This window comes from Vombatus ursinus, unplaced genomic scaffold (assembly GCF_900497805.2).
Source record: "Vombatus ursinus unplaced genomic scaffold, bare-nosed wombat genome assembly UNPS02014171.1, whole genome shotgun sequence".
Lineage (NCBI taxonomy): Eukaryota > Metazoa > Chordata > Mammalia > Diprotodontia > Vombatidae > Vombatus > Vombatus ursinus.
In genome coordinates, this window is record NW_020953949.1 from 4,528,006 (window position 1) to 4,549,125 (window position 21,120).

The 21,120-nt window shown below is 35.5% G+C and overlaps 1 protein-coding gene across 1 annotated transcript in view; it reads left to right on the forward strand.

Annotated features, from left to right (window-relative positions):
* The window catches only part of TRAP1 (TNF receptor associated protein 1), an 81,266-nt gene that overhangs the window by 10,669 nt on the left and 49,477 nt on the right, over positions 1-21,120 (forward strand). The window contains exons 2-4 of the mRNA XM_027859691.1: positions 8,274-8,438; positions 9,770-9,852; positions 11,140-11,280. Coding sequence (XP_027715492.1) covers positions 8,274-8,438; positions 9,770-9,852; positions 11,140-11,280 — 389 coding nt within the window. The remainder of the gene's footprint in view (positions 1-8,273; positions 8,439-9,769; positions 9,853-11,139; positions 11,281-21,120) is intronic.

Sequence of the window (21,120 nt, forward strand, 5' to 3'; positions counted from 1 at the left end):
TTCTACCTTTCCCTTTCTCCTTCTCCTAGTATAATCCTCTCTCACCCCTTAATTTTATTCTCCAGATATGACCCCTTCATCTTCAACTCACTCTGTTCCCTCTATCTATCTATCTATCTATCTATCTATCTATCTATCTATCTATCTATCTATCTATGTACATACATATAATTCTTTCCCTCCAACTACCCTAATACTGACAAAGGTCTCATGAGTTACAAATATCATCTTTCCATGCAGGAATGTAAACAGTTCCACTTTAATAAGTCTCTTTTGAGGTGGCACAGTGGATAGAGCACCGGCCCTGAAGTTAGGAAGACCTGAGTTCAAATGTGGCCTCAGACCAAACACTTGCATTCTGAATACCCCTTCCCCTAGTCTGCTTTCCCTGCTATCTCTCCCCCCCTTCCCCTTCTATTTTCCTGTAGGGCAGGATAGATATCTGTACCCCATTTCCTATATTTCTAATTTCCCAGTTGCGAAAACATTTTTTTTAAACATGTGTTTTGTTATTATTTTTTCTGTAAATAATTTTTTGGTAGTTTCATTGGTACAGCACTGAATAAGTAAATTAATTTAGGTGGAATTGTCATTTTTATTATATTAGCTTGGCCTACCCATGAGCAATTAATATTTTTCCAGTTGTTTAGATCTTACTTTATTTGTGTGAAAAGTGTTTTCACACAAATAAATTTGTGGATTTGTGTGACCCTGGGCAAGTCACTTAACCCCAATTGCCTAAGCAAAAAAAAAAAAAATAAGTTTCTTTTGATTTCTCTTTCCTGTTTACCTCTTCATGTTCCACTTGAGTATTGTATTGGAAAGTCAAATTTTCAATTCAGCTCTGGTCTTTTCATCAAGAATGCTTGAAAGTCCTCTATTTCACTGAATGACCATTTTTTCCCCTGAAGACTTATACTCAGATTTGCTGGGTAGGTGATTCTTGGTTGTAATCCTATCTCCTTTGCCCTCAGGAATATTATATTCCATGCCCTGCGGTCCCTTAATGTAGAAGCTGCTAAATCTTGTGTTATTCTGATTGTGTTTCTACCATACTTGAATTGTTTCTTTCTGGCTGCTTGTAATATTTTCTCCTTGACCTGGGAACTCTGGAATTTGGCTACAATATTCCTAGGAGTTTTCCTTTGGGGATCTCTTTCAGGAGGAGATTGGTGGATTCTTTCAATTTCTATTTTGCCCTCTGGTTCTAAAATATCTGGGCAGTTTTCCTTGATCATTTCTTGAAAGATGATGTCTAGGCTCTTTTTTTGATCATGGCTTTTGGATAGTCTAATAATTTTTAAATTCTCTCTCCTGGATCTATTTTCCAGGTCAGTTGTTTTTCCAGTGAGATATTTCACATTGTTTTCTAATTTTTCATTCTTTTGGATTTGTTTTACAGTGTCTTGATTTCTCATAAAGTCACTAGCTTCCAATTGCTCTATTCTGATTTTTAAGGAAGTATTTTCTTCAGTAAGCTTTTGTACTTCCTTTTCCATTTGTCCAATTTTGCTCTTTAGGGCATTCTTCTCTTCATTGGCTTTTTGGACCTCTTTTGCCATTTGGGTTAGGCTATTTTTTAAGATGTTGTTTTCTTCAGTATTTTTTTGGGTCTCCTTTAGCAAGCTGTTAGCTTGCTTTTCATGATTTTCTTGTATCACTGTCATTTCTTTTCCCAGTTTTTCCTCTGCTTCTCTTACTTGCTTCTCAAAATCCCTTTTGAGCTCTTCCAAGGCCTGGGACTGATTCATATTTTTCTTGGAGACTTTGGATGTAGGAACTTTGGCTTTGTTGTCTTCTTCTGGTTGTATGTTTTGATCTTCTTTGTCACCAAGGTAATATAATATAGTCTGACTCTTTTTGCGCTGCTTGCTAATGATCCCAACCAATTACTTGAGTTTTAAACTCTTTGTTAAGGTAAGAGTCTGTTTCCAATGTGGAGAATGTACTGTCCTAAGCTTTGGCGATTTGTACAGCTGTTTACAGAGATACTTCTAGGGACCTGAAAATTTTCAGTTCTTCCAAGGTGCTATGATAAGGGGCGAGGTGTTTCCTCTCCACCTCCACAACAAGCACCACCACGCCAGCACTCCTCCTCGCCCCAGGACCGCCCCTCAGAACTGTGACCCAGATCCAAGCATGGGTAAAGCAAGAGATTGCTTCCTCAGCACTGGCAAAGAGATCCCTGCAGTCCCCATCTGATCAGCCATTGGATTCCCCCTCAGTCTGTGGGCCGGAAGCTCAGGTGGCAGCCGCTGCCCTCGGGGTGGCTGAGACCTAGCTTCTTCTCTCACCACAGTCACAGACTTTTTCCATTGACCTTCTAAGTTGTCTTTGGCATTTCTGGGTTGAGAAGTCTGGAAACTGTCACAGCTGCCCGCAATTCAGTCCTCTGAGGCCTGTTCCAGGGTTGCTGTGGCCTGCGCGCCCATGCCGAACTGCCCCATAAGCAAATTAGGAGAGCAGGAAATAGTTTACCTGTCAAATCTATGGAGAAGGGAAAGAATTTATGATCAAACAAGAGATAGAAAACATTATGAAATGCAAAATGGATAATTTTGATTATATTAAATTAAAAAGTTTTTGCACAAACAAAACTGATGCAACCAAAATTAGAAGGAAAGCAGAAACCTGGGAAACAATTTTTACAGCTAGTGTTTCTGATAAAGGCCTCATTTCTCAAACATATATAAGAGCTGAGTCAGATTGATAAGAATACAAGTCATTTCCCAATTGACAAATGGTCAAAGCATATGAACAGGGAGTTTTCAGATGAAGAAATTAAAGCTATCTCTAGTCATATGAAAAAAATGCTCAAAATCACTATTGATGAGAGAAATGCAAATTAAAACAACTCTGAGGTGCCACCTCACACCTATCAGATTGGCTAATATGACAGAAAAGGAAAATGGTAAATGTTGGAGATGTGGGAAAATTGGAACACTAATGCACTGTTGGTGGAATTGTGAACTGATCAAACCATTCTTTGGAACTATGCCCAAAGGGCAATCAAACGCTGCATACCCTTTGATCCAATAATACCACTACAAAGTCTGTATCCCAAGGAGATCATGAAAAAGGGAAAAAGACCCACATGTACATAAATATTTTTATCAGCTCTTTTTGTGGTGTCCAAGAATTGGACATTGATGCCCATCAGTTGTGGAATGGCTGAAAAAGTTGTGGGAAGGGAGAGGGAAGGAGAAAAATTTGAAACTCAAAATCTTACAAAAATGAATGTTAAAAACTATCTTTATATGTAATTGGAAAAAATACTATTAAGAAAAAAAAAGATTTGGATGCTATACTATTTGGTGCATGTATGTTTAGTAATGATATTATTTCATTGTATATGGCAGGGCTTCTTAAACTTTTTCCATCTGCGAAATTTTTGTGTTTCGGCAGCATTCATTGTTGTTGCCTGGTGGGGGTGGACATGTGTAGTACAAAGTTCCCATGCTTTGTACTCAGAACCAAGGCTGCAGTGAAGTTGTGCAATGCAAAATGGGCAAGTGCTACCAGAAACACATCAGATACATTATGTGTTTGATTTTTTTTTATTTCCACTTCCTCAAGTCATTTTATTTTTTATTAATTTATTTTGATTTATCAATAATCACTTCCATATGCTTTTGAGTTTAAAATTTTTCTCCCCCTCCTCCCCACCACCCTCCCCAAGATGGCGCACAATCTGATATAGGCTATACATTTACATTCATATTAAACATTTTCACATTAGTGATGTTGTAAGTGGAAATTAAAACCAATAGGAGGAACCATCAGAAAGAGGAAACAAAACTCAACAGAAGAGAAAAAAATAACAATTCAGCTTCCATAGTTCTTTCTTTGGATGTAGATAGCATTTTCCATCACAAGGCCTCTGGAGATGTCTCAGATCCTTGCATTGCCAGGAAGGGTTAAGTTTATCAATATTAGTCATCACACAACGTGGCTGTTATTGTGTACAGCGTTCTCTTGGTTCTGCTCACTTCACTCAGCATCAGTGTCTTTTGTTCAAGCTGTGTTTTGTGTGTGTGTGTGTGTGTGTGTGTGGAGAGAGAGAGTACTATTAACAGTGTTAACTGTAGCAATTCAAGTAGGATGAGGACTTTGAAAAGGTCATCAGATTTGGTAATTAAACCATTGATGACTGGAAAGCAATTTCAGGAGTTTCCCATCTTCTTGGGAAGACAAAGTTCATGAATATGTGAAAATTCAAATAATAGTAATACAAGGACTATAACAAAGGTCAGTTTTCAGATGCATGATAAATTAAGGGATATGTGAAGCCAGTGTGAGCTGACTGCTTGGTCAGGATAGGCAGATTTCATGGAGGAAGAAAGGTTTTGAGCTCATTTTTGCAGGATAGGTAGAATTTTGGTTGGGATGAAATCTGTAGCATTGTCCTTCTTCCCTACGCCTTTTTTGTTTTTGTGGCATGTTCTATCTCTTAATGCTTCCTATTTTCTGTGACCTAAACCACCAAATAATTTAACACTAGAACGTTGTAGTCTGTCATTGAGGTTTGTGGTTTTTCCTTTGGGGCATTGGGGGAAAGAGGCAAAGGAAGAAGCATTGTAGATAACATGTTTGGTATCTGGTTTAAATAGTATTGCATTGTCTGTTTGAGACTTAATTCTACATGTCCTTATTCACCTGAAATCTAATTGGTCACTAGGTGGGTTTCTAATTATTATGTCCTCGGAATTGTACTGAGAAATATTGAAGTCTCTTGGAAACCATTATGGATCATGCCCTTCACCTCTTCCCTTTTCCCAGTTCTGGGTTCTGCTTTGAATTTTGACTTGATGGAAAGGGAGCCCCAAAATATTGGAGTCTCATTCCTTGGATTTTTCTATTTCTTGTGAAGTTCGTGTGTTTTTCCTCTCTTATTAGTTTTTTTAGTGGAGGGGGAGAGGCTAAGAGGAAGAGAAGAGTCCAGTCTTAGTTAAGGAAGGATGACGATCAGGGAGAATATGTGAAGGTCCCTGAAATAGTTCATGGTTTTTTTAAGAGAGCAAAGATTAGAAAAAGAGCAGAGCTGGGGAGAATGAGACTTTGAAGAAACACAGTTTACCAAATGTTGTTCAATGGAAATGAAGCATGAATTACTTATAAACAAGATTTACTGAAGTGAAAACCTGGCAGACTTTCTTCTTTTTATGTGCCAGTAAGTCAACAAGCACTGATGAAGTACCTGTTCTATGTCTAACTCTGCTGGTGCTTTTGGGGGAAGTAGTCAAAATGAGCATTCCTGGCTTCAGGGGCAGATAGCATGTGAACAGGTGAGGATAAGCATCGCATTTGTGAGGAACGATGCACAGACAAACTGGACTGGTATGGAAGAATAGATGAAGGTGGGACCAGTTGTTGAAGGGCTTTCAGTATCAGAATGAAGTACTTAGATTTGGTCTGAGAGTCAGTAGGGAACCAACCATATTAGTTTCTTAACAAGCAGGACATTGACAATGAAATTACTGTTGGAAGACTCCTCTGTTATTAATATGTAAGATAGGTTGATATGAGATGGGAAAAGAAGTTAGGAGGATTTTTATGTCTGTGTGGGTACAATTAAAACTGTTGGGTTTTGAAGCACTTAAGCGTTACAGTTTCTTCATTTCAAGTAGAATGTTAACTCCTTGAAGTCAGGGGCTGTTTTATTTTTTATCTTTGTATCCCCAGGGCGTACCTAGTACAATGCCTTTACTTAGTGGATCCTTAATAAATGCTTGTTAAATTGAATGCTTTCTTGGCCATCCTTTAGCCTGTGCAATTCCCTCCCTCAGAAATTCTAGCCTGGCACCTCGGATCACTAGGTCATTCATTGATCCTTGTTCTTTCAGTACATATCTTGTTCAGCTTTTTTTTTCTGAAGTAATCCATTGAAATTTAGCATGGATTTACTTTGTAATTATAACCTTCCAAGTAAGAATGAAGCACATCAGAAAAGTGTTGATTGAAACCAAATGGCGAGGATGGCATTGGCTCTTTAAAAGTTAGTGCTCAGCTTCTCTTTGACCCAGAAAGAACACCCGTAGAAGATTAAAAAAAAAAAAAGAGGAAAAGATTCTTTATGTCCAAAAAGTATGGGAGTCCTTTTTGGGGTGACAAAAAACTGGAAGTTAAGGGAGTGCATGTCGTTTGGAAAATGGGTGAATGAATTATGGTATATTAATGCAATGGAGTGCTATTATGTTTTAAGAAAGGAAGAAAAAAACAATTTCAGAGGAAACATAGAAAGATTTGTATGGATTGTTATCAAATGAAGTGAGTAGAACCAGGAGAACAATTTTTTTATTTCTCCACTTAATAGTATTTTTTTTTCCAATTACATGTAAAGATAGTTTTCAGTATTCACTTTTATAAGATTTTGATTTCCAGAATTTTCTCTTTCCCTCCCCACCTCTCCCTCTTACCTCCTTCCCCAATATAGCAAGCAGTCTGACGTAAGTTATACATGTACAGTCATGTTAATTATGTATCCACATTAGTGATATGAAAGAAGAATCAGAACAAAAGGTAAAAACCACAAGAAAGAAAAAACAAAAAAAAGTGAAAATAGTATACTTCAATCTGCATTCAGATTCCATAGTTCTTTCTTTGGATGTGTATAGCATTTTCCATCCTGAGTCTTTTGGAATTGTCTTGGATTGTTGTATTGCTGAGAAGAGCTAAGTCTGCCATAGTTTATCATCACTCAATGTTGCTGTTACTGTGTACAGTGCAGGAGAACAATTTATACTATAATATCAACATGTAAAGACAATTCATTTTAAAGATTTAAGAACTTATGATCAATGATTAGTCTTGATTCTAGAGAACTGATGATTGAGATTTTGATCCACCTCCTGACGAGAAGTGATGGATTAATCTGAAAAACTTGACACACATTTTTGGACATGGTCATTATGAATTTATTTTTCTTGGCATGCTTATTTGTTATAAGGGCTTTTTTTCCCTCCAGGTGTAGAGAAGGAGTGGGAGGGAGAAAAAGTTTTTTCAAAATTGGAAAAAAAAATTTAATTTAGAAAGCAAAAGCAAATCAAAAAAAGGATAGTACTCATGCTGCCAGCCAATGAAGTTGATCTTCTTGATATCTAATATGAATGTTTTAATTTTTATCATATGTATATACCTGTCTTTGCTAAATGATCAGCTCCATGGAGGTTGTCTATCTTCTCTCTCTCCTCTCTCTCTCTCTCTCTCTCTCTCTTTTCCTTTGTTCCTTCCTCTATACCATCCTTCATTTATTCATTTATAATATCCTTTAGTGAGATACACATTGCCCTCCAAATAGTAATTGTTTAATAAAGGACATTTAAGGCCCTCCGTAATAACGCCTTTCCAATCTTATTTCATATCACTCATCACTCTTTGTATACTTTTTCAGTTAGGATGCCCTGCTAGCTTTTTCTTGTACAGGATATTCTATCTCCCTCCTTCATGGCTTTGCATGGGTCATCCAGCACAACTTATATGCACTCATAGAATTCCCTAGCTTCCTTCAAAGCAGAACTCATAGACACATCCTACTAGAGCCTTTTTTCTGAATCTCCCTGCCTTTTCCATGCTGTTACTACTTTCTCTATCTTAAAATTACTTTGTTATTTCCCTTCCAGCAGAATGCAAACTTCTTTCTGGTAAGTTGTTTGTTTTTTGTCTTTGTAGCCCTAGCACTTTTATTTGCTAATATGCATTTAATAAGTGTGTGTTGAATGGATGGGGTAAGTCAGTGTAGCAGTTCATTGATGAGTCTGTGTTTTGTGAGTTTCCCCAAGATCCTGGACTACATTGACTTTTTGAGATGTACAGTACAGTTAAAGAAAACATGAGAAAACCTTGAATTAAGTTCAAGTACTGCATTCATTTTTTGTGAGGAATTGTGGGCATTTTTGAAATGCCACCAAGCGGTGGCTTTAGAAAAATCCACACCCTTTTCTGCTAGAGGTCATAGTTAGAGTACACTAACCTGTTCACATCTATTAATGGGCAGCCAGATGGAGCCTTGGATAGAACCCAGGACTTGGAGTCAGGAAGACTTGAATTTGAATTCTGCCTCAGACATTTACTTAGCTATGTGACCCTGGGCAAATTACTACCTCTTTATACTTTAGGTTCCTCATCTGTAAAATGGGAATAAAAATATCACCTACCTCAGAGTTTTTGTGGGGATAAGGTGACTTAACATGTAAAGCACTTTGAAAACTTTAATGTGCTATATGAATATTATTACTATTATTATTTTCTAACGATTTTGAATTTTTATTTTCCAGGAAGACTTTACCCATGTCTGTGGAGAAATGTTGAGCTTATGAGCCCTGTGCGGAACCTGGCTGTTTGTAACATCTATGGTGGACAGAAATATAGTACCCAAGCAGCTGAGGATAAAAAAGAGGAGCCGCTGCATACTATCATCAGCAGTACAGAGACCGTTCAGGGTATTAACAGGAATTGGCTTGGGTATTGCTATTGGGCTCAGCAATAGGAGATAGTTGAGATGATGGGAGCAATTATGTGATAGAGCTGTCTATTAACTCTGAATATAGGAGGCCTCAGACACTTGAGATGTTTCACTTTTCCCTCAAAATAACATGCCATCTCTGTACAGCAAGGACTTCTGTCTTTCATCCTAATGCGCCTCACACCCTCTGGTGGCTGCCTGTAAAACTAGAGGATGTGGTGCCATCCTCTTAAATGATGATTTTACTAGTGATCATCAGAGATAAGAAGTAAATTTGGAGGTTACTGGTGGAGCTTCCCCAAGGATTCGTTTCTTGGAATTTTTATCTTTCATTCCCTGGGGGTTTAAGAAGCTTTATAAAGATTAACTTCATAACCATTCTTGAAGTCTATCCATTTCTGGTTTTCAGTGTCCAGGTAAAAACAGAGGATGTGAAATAAAAAGGGATGAAGATAGATTCAGTTTCTTTGATATGGTCTCTAAGGGCTGATAATCAAGTATAAAAATGTTTACCCTAGAGATTGTCAGGTAATTGTGCTGTCTGTAGCCTATAAAAAGAATATCTAAGACCAACTCCACAGCCTTAAAGTACTTGCCAAATTGATACTAATGGAATCTTTTTTTTAAAAGCATGAGTCCAGTAGTATAGTCATCTTTATATATGTATTTTTTCATCAGTAATTTTTTTTATATTTTATTTTTTTCACTAATTACTTGTTAAAACTGTTTTTTAACATTTTTTTTTTTAAGTTTTGAGTTCCAAATTCCTGCCTCCCTCCTGTTCCTCCCTCCTCGCTGAGATGGTAAACAGTTAGGTATAGATTATACATGTGCAGTCATGTAAATCATTTCCATATTAGTGATTTTGCACAAGATATATATGTATTTTAATTCATACTATTAGAAGTTTTTGTCATGTAAAATATGTTACTTGGTCCCAGGCCACCCAATGGAAATATGCAGTGTGACTTCAAATAATGGAATCATTTCAGGGGAGTGAGTTATTTGCATTAATTGGGATATAGATATAGACTTAAGTTTCTTTTTCACTCTGTTCTAAAAAGGAGCCCTAGAAAGCCCGAGTCTACTGATCAAGGTGGGAAAATTTTGTAGGACTTCCTTACCAGTAAGACTCACCCAGAAGTTATATGTTCCTGAAATGTCCATTGACTCCCTTCATACCATTCACTGTTTAAAAAAAGAATAGCAAAAATCATTAAAAGTAATCCCCACCCCAATCATTTTTATATGTCCTTACAGGAAAATAGAAATTAGACCTTAGTGACTGCGTGTGTGCTTACTTACTAGGTTCTATCTCCAAACACGAGTTCCAGGCTGAGACAAAGAAGCTTTTGGATATTGTTGCTCGGTCCTTGTACTCAGAGAAGGAGGTATGGTACCTGTTAATCACTCCTAATACTGGCATTGTTTCTGTTGGCAAAGCTGTATTTTTTACACAATTTTGAGGAATGCCAGATAGTATATTAGTTATGAGAATGTACTGAACTCTGGGCATGTTCTATTCTAAGCTACCAGAGAGTCCTTTACACAGAAATCTGCTTCTAGTTTCACAGATAAATATACCCAGATGGTCCTTTGCATAGGTTGACTCTGGAAATAAATTTTATTTATTTATTGACAATTTAGTCAGTAAATCCCTTTGACATGTTGAACTGGGGTGATAAGGAGTTGTGCTCATTTAAGTCTAAAGTAACTAAAATTCCATGGTGGATGAGTTCTTGGTGTGCATTATGGTTAGTAAATATGTTGCCTGCCTTAACTACCTTAAGTTTTGGAGATTTTTGAGGTGATTGCTTAAGAATAAGCCAGTGAGCCATCTTTCTGGAGGACCTATTATGTGCTGTATTACCAAGTAACAAGTTCTCTGAGGAGCTTAGAATTCTCACAGGGGATACAGAATACTTAAGAAATGAAGAATAGAAAAGTCATAAATATATGTATATATAGCCAGTTACTGCTATACAGAGACACATAATTGAGTATGGGGTTACAGAGAGGAGTAAAATGGAAGGGTAGGACATGTATATGGTAAAGAGGAGGTTGCCTTAAAAGAAATATTGTATAAAGCACCGTTTTAAGTACCTCAGTTTACCCCAGATTCAGTTCTACTTGAGGAGAAGTTATACCCTGTGAGTATTTTATGCAATTTTGCATTGCATATATTTGGAAAATGAAGTTTGTCATAGATTTATTTTCCGTTGTCCCTGATAATGGATTTGTAATGGGTCCTACATATGTTTGTAGAATACAATTGATTTCAGTTTTATAGAGATATTTAATTGAAACTTACCATTTGAAAAAGAAGCAGTGAACATTTTTTCCTTTATGCAGTAGAAGAGATATGGTATAGTTAAAAAAAAAAATCCGCGATGGCATTTACCTTTGATTTTAGAATTTTACATGACAGTTCCATAACTTTTGGCTTTATAAATTCAAAAAGATTCCATGTCATGACTTTGTTTATCCCTCCTGAAGGAAAGGGTTTGATGGAACTGCCTCAAGAAACCTCTTTGCAGTTAAAATGTCAGGAAAACTCTTATGTTCAGAGAGCCAAAGCATTCTGGGATTATTTTTCCCAATCGTGTAGTGGTTTTAATTGTAGCTGAGTATTGCAGTATTTACTGCAGGTTACCTCCATTTTATCTCCCTTTCAATAGGTATTTATACGAGAACTGATCTCCAATAGTAGTGATGCCTTGGAAAAATTGCGCCATAAGTTGATTTCAGAAGGTCAGACATTGCCAGAAATGGAGATTCACTTGCAAACAGATGCTGAAAAAGGCACCATCACAATCCAGGTATGTCCTTTACCCAGTCTTGTATAATTAGAGAAATCCTCTCTTCCCTTTCAGCACTTCTAATGGGTAATATCTACAAAAAGATAATGGAGGGACACATGGTACATTATAGCCAGTGGACATATTTTACTTACGTAATTTTAGACAGTAGACATCCTACTTTTTCATTCTAAGGTGATAGGTTTTTAGAAATACAGGATCTTGGAACCCAGAATCTTAGAAGTCAAGCATGGTACCTTGGACCTAATAGGTATCTAATAAATATTACCTTAACTAAATTGAGTCATATCCTCCTTTCTTCTTATTTTCAGATGAAGAAACAGGCTCAGAAAGGTTAACTGACTTGTTCAGGATGGCACAGCTTGTTAGTGACAGAACTGTAACTCTTACTCCACATGTTTTTTGAATTTGATTGCCCATTGATCTGGGCCAGGGGTGGGGAACTTGCTGTCTCGAGGCCACATGTGGCCTTCTAGGTCCTTAGGTGTGGCCTTTTGAATGAGTCCAAGTTTTATAGAACAAATTCTTTTATTAAGGGGGTCTGTTTTGTGAAGTTTGGATTCAGTCAAAGGGGTGCACTTGAAGACTTAAGAGGGCCACGTGTGGTCTCAGGGCTGCAGGTTCCCCACCCCTGAATTTCTGGGTGTTCCCTTCATCATTATAGGTCTAAATCATCTCTGCCTTTTCAACCTGTGTAATTCTTGTTTGTGTTGTCTCATAGATCCTCCAGATATGATCTACCACATTTGAAGCATTTCTTTGTGTCTTTTTACGTTTTACATATGACTTCTATAGATTTCATCATTGATAGCAAAATGCTTAGCACAGTGTTGGCACCTAGTAGCCACTGACTCTCTGAAACTCATTTTCATAGTCATTGTTTATATTGTTTTGATGGTTCTGATTACTTCACTTTGCATCAGTTTATGGAAGTTTTCCCATACCTCTTCATGTTTATTATTTCTTCTGGCATAGTAATATTCCTTTACATTCATGTACCACAATTTGTTTAGCCATTCCTGAATCAAAGGGTTTTATTAAATACTGGGTTATTGTTTAATCGCTTTTGGTGCTTGCTAATTTTGTCTGTTCCACAGATCCTACATTTCTGTTTTTTTAAGCAGTACCAAATAATTTGATGATTACCCCTTTATAACATAGTTTGAGGTTTGAGAGTGTAGTATTTCTTCTTCATTCCTACTTTTTTCCCTAGCTAATCACTTGAAATTCTTGTTCCTTGTTTCCTCCCCTTGTTCCTCAGTTGTATTTTGTCCAGTTTTGTAAATTTCTTTCCATTTTGACTTTGATAAAGTTGTGACATCAATAAAAACTTCTTGTCTTAGTGTTGGAGGGACAAAAGTAATTATTTGTTTAGATAGGTAATAATGAAACAGCCATTGAGATAGAATGGATGTTAGAGGAGATCTAGTTTGTATGTAATTGAATAAGGATACCTCTATAAATTGGTCATCTAGCCTTTGTTTAATTCAGTGCAGGAATACCCAATACCAGTTCCTCTTCTGTACGTCTCTAATTGTTAGCAAGTTTTCCTTGACATCAGGCCTAAATTTACCTTTCTGCCACTTACATGAAATGTTCTTAGTTCTCTGCTTTGGAGTGTAGTAGAGCAAGTTGAATCCCTCTTCCATGTGCCAGCTTTTCAAATACTTAAATACAGCTATCATGTGTCCCCTAAGTTTTCTCCTCTTTAAACTAAATCTTCTTGAGACTCTTTACTGTCTTGGTTGGCTTGCGCTGAATGCTTCAGTTCATCAGTGTCCTCCCAGCACTGAGCTATAGTTCTCCTGATGTGGTCTGGCCTTGGTAGAGTATAGTGAAATCACCTTCCTAGTCCTAGACTTGATGCCTCACAATACAGTTGAAGGTTGTATTGTCTTTTTTGACTGCCAATTCACACTGTGGAATCATAGAGGGATGTTAGTTCAGATATTTTAAAATACAAACTGTTAGTGGTGTGCTAATAAGTGTTTAACAATTGGTTCTCCACACGCTTTTTAGTTTAATTTACATTATTAACATTTTCTCCATTACTTTCTCAAGTCTGTTCAGTCAGCAAAACAATAAATCAAGTTCTGATTTTTAGCAATTGTTGACTCCTGAGGTGTAAATGCTCACACTGAAAATAAAATAATAGGCTTTCAGAGCTGATACTAACTGGTATACCTCTACAAACTGCTATCTAGCCATGTGTCACCCACCTTATATTTGTCAGGTTGATTTTAAAAAAAAAATTTAATTTTGAACTTAAATATCAAAAAAGAGCATTTCCATATACACAGCAGAATATAAAAGGGGACTGTTTATGAAATTAAGAATCTCCATTTCAGACCACTTGCTTTTTTAAAAAGCACTTAATAAATTACATGTATTACTTTCAAAACTGCCCTGTTACCTTGTGTTCTCTTCTGTGCATTTAAAAAAATGGCCCCTTTTTGAGGGCATCAGCATTTTTTACCCTTATCCCCACCCCCCCCTTTAAAAAATACAAAACAACAGCAAAAAATCTCTTAGAAAGAAAATGTAGTAAAAAATGAATCCACATAGTGACTATATCCAAAAATGTATGTCTCTTTCTACACCCTAAGTCCATCACCTCTCTGTCAGAAGGTATGTATAACATGTTTCACCATAGAGAATATGTTGATTATTGCATTCATCAGAATTGCAAAGCTGTTTTTCTTTTTTTTTTTAGTGAGGCAATCGGGGTTAAGTGACTTATCCAAGGTCACACAGCTAGTACGTGTCAAGTGTTTGGTGTGAGGTCAGATTTGAACTCAGGTCCTCCTGACTTCAGGGCTGGTGCTCTATCCACTGAACCACCTAGCTGCCCCTGTTTTTCTTTATACTGTAGTTTTTTGTGTATAAATTTTTCTCATGATTCTGCTCACTCTCCTCTGTGTTGCTTTATACTACCCAGAAATCTCTGAAATAATCTCTTTCATCATTTTTTACGGTTCAGTAATACTCTGTTACATTTGTTTACTACAGTTTGTTCAGCCATTCCTTAATTGACAGGCACCTCCTTGTAGTTCTTGGCTGCATTCTGTTCTGTCCTGTCCTTGGGTGCGGCGCCCCCCCCCACCTTTTTGATGCCCCTTTCAAGATCAGGAAGCTTGTTTTGCTTACCTCCCTGATACTGTCCTTTCTCTTAATATCCCCACAACACCTTCACCCCTGATTATTTCCCTGTTGAGTTTGATGTATTTCTATACCAAACTGTTGGTGTGTGTTCAATCCTCCTTTGTCCTTTTCAGATAAGAATGAAGTTAATTTGATGCCTGCTTTCCTCTTTTTTCTCCCATATTTGTATACTTATGTAACTAACTTATAAGAAATATCAAGTTCCACTTCTTCTTTCCTACTTTCTGATTTTTAGTGTGTTCCTTTTATTCTGTTCTCTTTCCCCTCTTTAATAAAATTTTTACAAGCATTTATCTTTCTTCCTGCTCCCCTTATTAAACTTTTTTTTTGAAAAAGAAAACCCTTATAATAAATAAGTATATCCTAGCAAAACAAATTCCCATATTGGTCTTGTTCTGCGTTCTCTTTGTCAGGAGGTGAATACTGTGTTTCATTTTTGATACTCTGGTTTGGGTTTGTCATTGTATTGATGAGAGTCACAAATTTTTCGAAGTTGTTTTTCTTATATGATTTCCTCTGTCTCTGCTCATGTATGTAGGAGTAGAACAATAACATGGTGACATTGAATTCAGAGTTGGAGTTTGATGAGGCATAAGTGTTGATAAAGTAAAAAGGAGTAAGGGATTTGACATTAAAAGATAGTGTAGGTTTGAACAATTATAGAATTGAAATTGGAAAGGAAAGAAAATGAATTTAGAGCAAAGGTCATTACTGTGAAAGTACTGGGAGATAGGAGGAATTGGAGATCTGATGGTTTAGGAAGGGGTGTAGATCTAGTAAGAGACCAGACGTTTGTCATATGAACACCAGCCTAAATCCCTGAGAGTTTCTTCACCATCTTGGTCACAAGATAATGAGTTTTTCAGCCATAGTAACTCTCAAAGACCATCTATGAAGTGATTTCGTAGTGGATGGTCATTTTGGTATTTATAATTGTTATATTGGTGTATTTTTTCCCTCCTTTTTTGAATTAAGTTATGTAAAGTTAGTCTTTTATTTTTGTTTTCAAAGAAAGTTATCAGTTAAATTTTTTTTGTTTTTAATTTTATTTACCTCTGATTATTGTAATTTCTTTTAATGTTCTTTCTGTCTTTGTTAATGAAATTATAGATATAAATTTTCTCCTAATGACTAATTTGGCTGTATCTTAGAAGTTGTGGTATATTGTCTCTTTGTTTTTTTTTTTTAATGAAATTATCTATCGTTTCTATGATTTATTTGACCCATATTCTTTAGAATATTTAATTTCCACTTAAGTTTGTACTTTTTCTTCAAATGGCCTTGATTATAATTTTTGTTGTGGTTAGTAAAAGATCTGTTTAATATTTATGCTTTTTATCATTTGTTTTATGAGATTTTTATGTCTTACTACACATGGTCAATTTTTGTAAAGATGCCACTTTGTATTCCTATTCTGACCCTAGAAATCTATATCTAGCTTTTCTTAAATTTATTCAGGTTTTAATTTTTTTTTTTAAGATTTACTTAGGTCTGAAATGGAAAATCACAATTTTTGAAAATCACAGCTATTAGAATTTTACTTTCTCCCTGTAATTTGATTAGATTTTTCCATCTCATACTTAGATCTTGGGGGTTCTTAAACTTGACATGGATCCCTTGGCTGTGTGATGAGCCCCTTCTCAATAATATTTTTAAATGAATAAAATAAAATAAATAGGATTTTAAAGGAAACCAATTATATTGAAACAAAGTAATTTTTTTTCCCATCCAAGTTCATAGGCTCCCTGAAATCTATCCATGGATCCATTTGTGGTCTGTATAACTCAGATTAAGAACTCTTGACTTAGAAACAATTTCACTTGTGCATATATTTTGAGTTTTGTATATTATTTCATTATCTCTGAAGCCTTAAAACATAATGTGATTTAGCTGCTTTTCTCTTTACTATATCTGTTTTTGCTGTTGCTTTGCTAGAAATCATGATTGCCATTCCTTTGTGTTTTTTTTTTTTTTAATTTGCCTAAAGCATGCATAATAAATTCTGTTCCAGTTCCATATCCTGTGTTTCAGGTGTGGTTTTTTGTAAACAATGTATTAAAAAAGAAAATTAACGAAGAAAGACTACTTAGAAAAAGGCACAGAAAAAAGAAACCCTGACAAATAGATAATATTTAAGAAGATAGGAAAGGTGATTTTGAATTAACTAAGAGAAAAAAGAGAAAGGATGAGAAAAAGAGAAGAAATATGTAACTAATTAAATAAACAAAAACATAATTTAGTTAAAACACCCCAACTAGAAAGTGGATAGTCAAGATGGAGAAAGCAGTACTGTGCTACTACTGGGGCATAAGAATTGCATCAAAATAGTTTAAGTAAAAATAATTGCAGAGAATAATTGTCGACTTAAAAGGAAGAGGATAAAAATTTTAAACACTGAAGAAACAGTTTGAGGAAAACATCCAACTTTTACATCTTTAAATATGATTGGACTAAGCAGTCCAATAAAACAAAAGGGAGTAGTGGAATGGATACAAAAATAAAAGCCACAATCTGTTGCTTATTAGAATCACAATCTGAAAAAGCGAAGACCTACAGAGAATCAAAATATAAGATTAAAAGAAAATTTGTGATGTGTTAGACAAATTCAGAAAAACAGGAGTTGCAGTTATGCTATTGGACAAAGAAAAAGTAAAAATTCACAATATATCAACAGAGGTAAACAAATTACATTATCTTTAGAGAAACCTTATAAAGTGAAATAATATCAATGTAAAAGAAATATGCACTAGATGCCATATTAACATAATAGTAGTAGGAGCCTTTAATGTTCCTCCCTTGGGAGCTGGACAGATCAATAGAAAGAAAAGCAAAAGGGAAAATATGGAGCTGAAAAACTGTTCAAGAATTTAGAACTAAACAATTTATAATATCTAATGAATGGGAGCATTAAAGGATATACATATTTCTCAGCACTATATGGCACCTTTATAAAAATCAATCATCTACTCTGCCACCAAAAAATTATAAATACATTTTTAAAACTAAAGTATTGAGCATGTGCTTTATAGATCATCACACCATAGAAAAAATAATGACTGTAGGGAGCACAAGCAAAAAACATAGACTTAGAGATGTAATGGCATCTTGAACAATGAGTCAAAGAATAAATTGCAGAAAAGTTTAATGACTGTGAAAGACAATGATTAACGTCAAGACATCACACTAACATTTTTGGGATGTAGCTACAACAGTCCTTAGAGGAAAAATTATATATTTCCCCCAAATACACGAACAAAATAGACAATTAGTGAACATGATGAAAAATTGGAAAAATTTGAAAAGTGAAAAATAAACTGTAAATAAGCATTAAAGGGGAAATCTTGAAAATTAGAGAAAAGAGGTAAATTGGAAAGAGACTAAAAAATTAGTTTCTTGAGAAGACTAAGAAAAAAATTTTTTTAGGCAACCTGAAGGAAAATCAAATTAACAGAAATTTAAAAATGATCAATATAAAATCACAGTAGAGAAAAATAAAAAGGATTATCAAGAGAAACAGTGTTTAATTTTGCTTTCTGTTCCATTTTGCAACCTTTCTCTGCTTCCTTTTCTCACTTAGCAAGATTCAGATCACAATTTTTTTCTCTTTCACTAGTTTTTATTCTTTTTTTTTTAACTCCCCTCCCCCCTTTAAGACCTGCCTATTAGAGCTAAAGTTTGTTTTACTTGTGACTGTTCTTTCCCACTTAAGCCCCTTTTCCTTCCTCATCTGTTCTCCACATTCCACTCCCCATGCAATGTATTTCTGTACCAGACTATGTGCTCGTTTTCTTCTGCCTATAGTTATTCCCCTTACCCCCTTCTATGTTTTGTATAGTCTTCTTCTGGTAACCCTCAATTGTGCGTAATAGTAAATTCCCTCTGCCCCCCCCCCCCAAACACACACCCACTTTTTTCCCTTTCATTTTTTTCTTTTTAAAACAGAACACAACTATCCCCAAGCCCTAAGTTGTCTTTATTCCCATGGAGGCTGTGGATTTCTAAAGAGACATTTCTCTTCCCCATTTAGATATAGCCTCTTCCAATTGTTTAACACTAGAAAGCCCAATTTAAGAATATTTCAAAGGGTCAGGCTGCCTCACCACAGTGCATTTTTTTTTATATATCCATAAAGCAAAAAAAGAGATAGTAGGTTGAAAATTTTTATTTCAAAATAAGTTTTTGCATCAATTGATTCATCTGTTCTTCTGCTATTAAAAGTATTTACCTTTCTTGCCCTCTATTGTCTCCATTGTTTGCATTTCACAGCTTTTACCTAGCTCTGGACTTTTCATCTGAAATATTTAAAAATCCACTTCTTCTAAAGCTACACTATTTTCCCCCTGTAGAATTACACTCAGTTTTTCAGAATATACTACTCTTGGTTATAAACCTTTTTTGGGGCAGGATGTGTGTGTGTCTGTGTAATGTTATATTCCAAGAGTTTTTCTTTTTAGTAGTTGCAACATAGTCTTACATGATTCTGACTACATGTCTTTCAGAAATAAACTTCTTTTTCCCTTTGTTCACAGTATTTTATCTTTAACTTGGAAGCTCAGGATTTATGCCATGACCCTCCCAGTTGTTTTCAGTTTGGAGTTTCTTTCATCTACTCTTCCAGTCCATGTGGCCAAGCCATTCTTTTTTTTTTTTTTTTTTTAATTTTTAAAAATTAATTTATTTTTAGTTTTCAACATTCACTTCCATAAGCTTTTGAGTTTTAAATTTTTTCTGCCTCCCTCTCTTCCTCCCTTCCCAAGATGGTGTGCAGTCTGATAATAGGCTTTACCTATGCATTCTTAACAAACATATTTTCACATTAGTTATGTTGTAAAGAAGAATTAGAACGAATGGGAGGAACCACGAGAAAGAAGAAACACACACAGAAAAGAGAGAGAACAAATATTATGCTTTGATCTGCATTCAGACTCCATAGTTCTTTTACTGGATGTGTATAGCATTTTCCATCATGAGTCTTTTGCAGTTGTATTAGATCCTTGTATTGCTGAGAAGAGCTAAGTCTATCAAAGTCAGTCATCACACAGTGTGGCTGTTACCGTGTACAATGTTTTCCTAGTTCTACTCATTTCACTTAGCATCAGTTCATATAAGTCCTTCCAGGTTTTTCTGAAGTCTGCCTGCTCATCATTTCTTATAGCACAATAGTATTCTATTACATTCGTATACCACAACTTGTTCAGCCATTCGTCAATTGATGGGCATCCCCTCGATTTCCAATTCTTTGCCACCACAAAAAGAGCTGCTATAAATATTTTTGTACATGTGGGTCTTTTTCCAATTTTATGATCTCTTTGGGATACAGACATAGAAGTGGTATTGCTTGGTCAAAGGATATGCACATTTTTATAGCTCTTTGGGCCTAGGTCCAAATTGCTCTCCAGAATGGTTAGATCAGTTCACACCTCCACCAACAATTCATTAGTGTTTCAATTTTCCGACATCTTCTATAACATTTATCATTTTCCTGTTTTGTCATGTTGGCCAATCTGATAGATGTGATGTGGTACCTCAGAGTTGTTTTGATTTTCATTTCTCTAATCAGTAGTGATTTAGAGCATTTTTTCATGAGATTATAGATAGCTTTAATTTCTTCATCTGAAAAATGCCTGTTCATATTCTTTGACTATTTAGCAATTGGGGAATAACTTGTATTCTTATAAATTTGATTCAGTTCTCCATATATTTTTAGATATGAGGCCTTTATCAGAGATACTGGTTGTAAAAATTCTTTCACAATTTTTTGCTTCCTTTCTAATCTTGGTTGCATCGGCTTTGTTTGTACAAAAACTTTTCAATTTAACGTAATCAAAATTATCCATTTTGCATTTCATAATGTTTTCTGTCTCTTGTTTGGTCATGAATTCTACTGTTCTCAATAAATCTGACAGGTAAGCTATTTCTTGCTCTCCCAGTTTACTTACAGTATCAGCCTTTGTATCTATATCATGTATCCATCTTGACTTTATTTTGGTATACATTGTAAGATGTTGGTTTATGCTCAGTTTCTGCCATACTCTTTTCCAATTTTCCCAGCAGTTTTTGTCAAATAGTGAGTTCTTTTCCCAGAAGCTGGGGTCTTTGGGTTTATCAAATAGTAGATTACTATAGTCATTGACTACTGTGTCTTGTGTAACCAACCTATTCCACTGATCATTCTTTTTTTCTAAAACTGTTCTTGTGGCCAAGCATTTTTTTTTTTCTGAGGCTGTTCTTGTATTTATTAGGGGAGTTATTCTCTTCTTCTGAGTAGGTTACCTCTGTTGAAGAAAAGTATTAAGACTTTACTCTGTTTTTTAGGCACAAGTTTTCCACAAACAATTTTATTTAACATCCAACTAATATTCATGCATTTCTAGCATAGAGCTGACTAAACCAGCATAGTCTGTCCCCTCCAGCGTCCTTAATCTTGTTCTTCTACCCCAAGATTATCTGAGGTAACATTTATAAGAATCTTGAATAAAAGTTAATAATACACTAAAATACAGTTTGGGGTTTAACATTCCAGAACAATAGTCACTACTTTGTTCTTTTATTCTCCTTCCTTATCTATTCCCCTGTTCTACTGAGTAATCAAAAGGGCCTCTTTTTTCTGATCACTAATTTAATCCTATCTGAATTGAGAAGAAGACTCTTCTTCTAGGTAATCCATATCCTAAATTG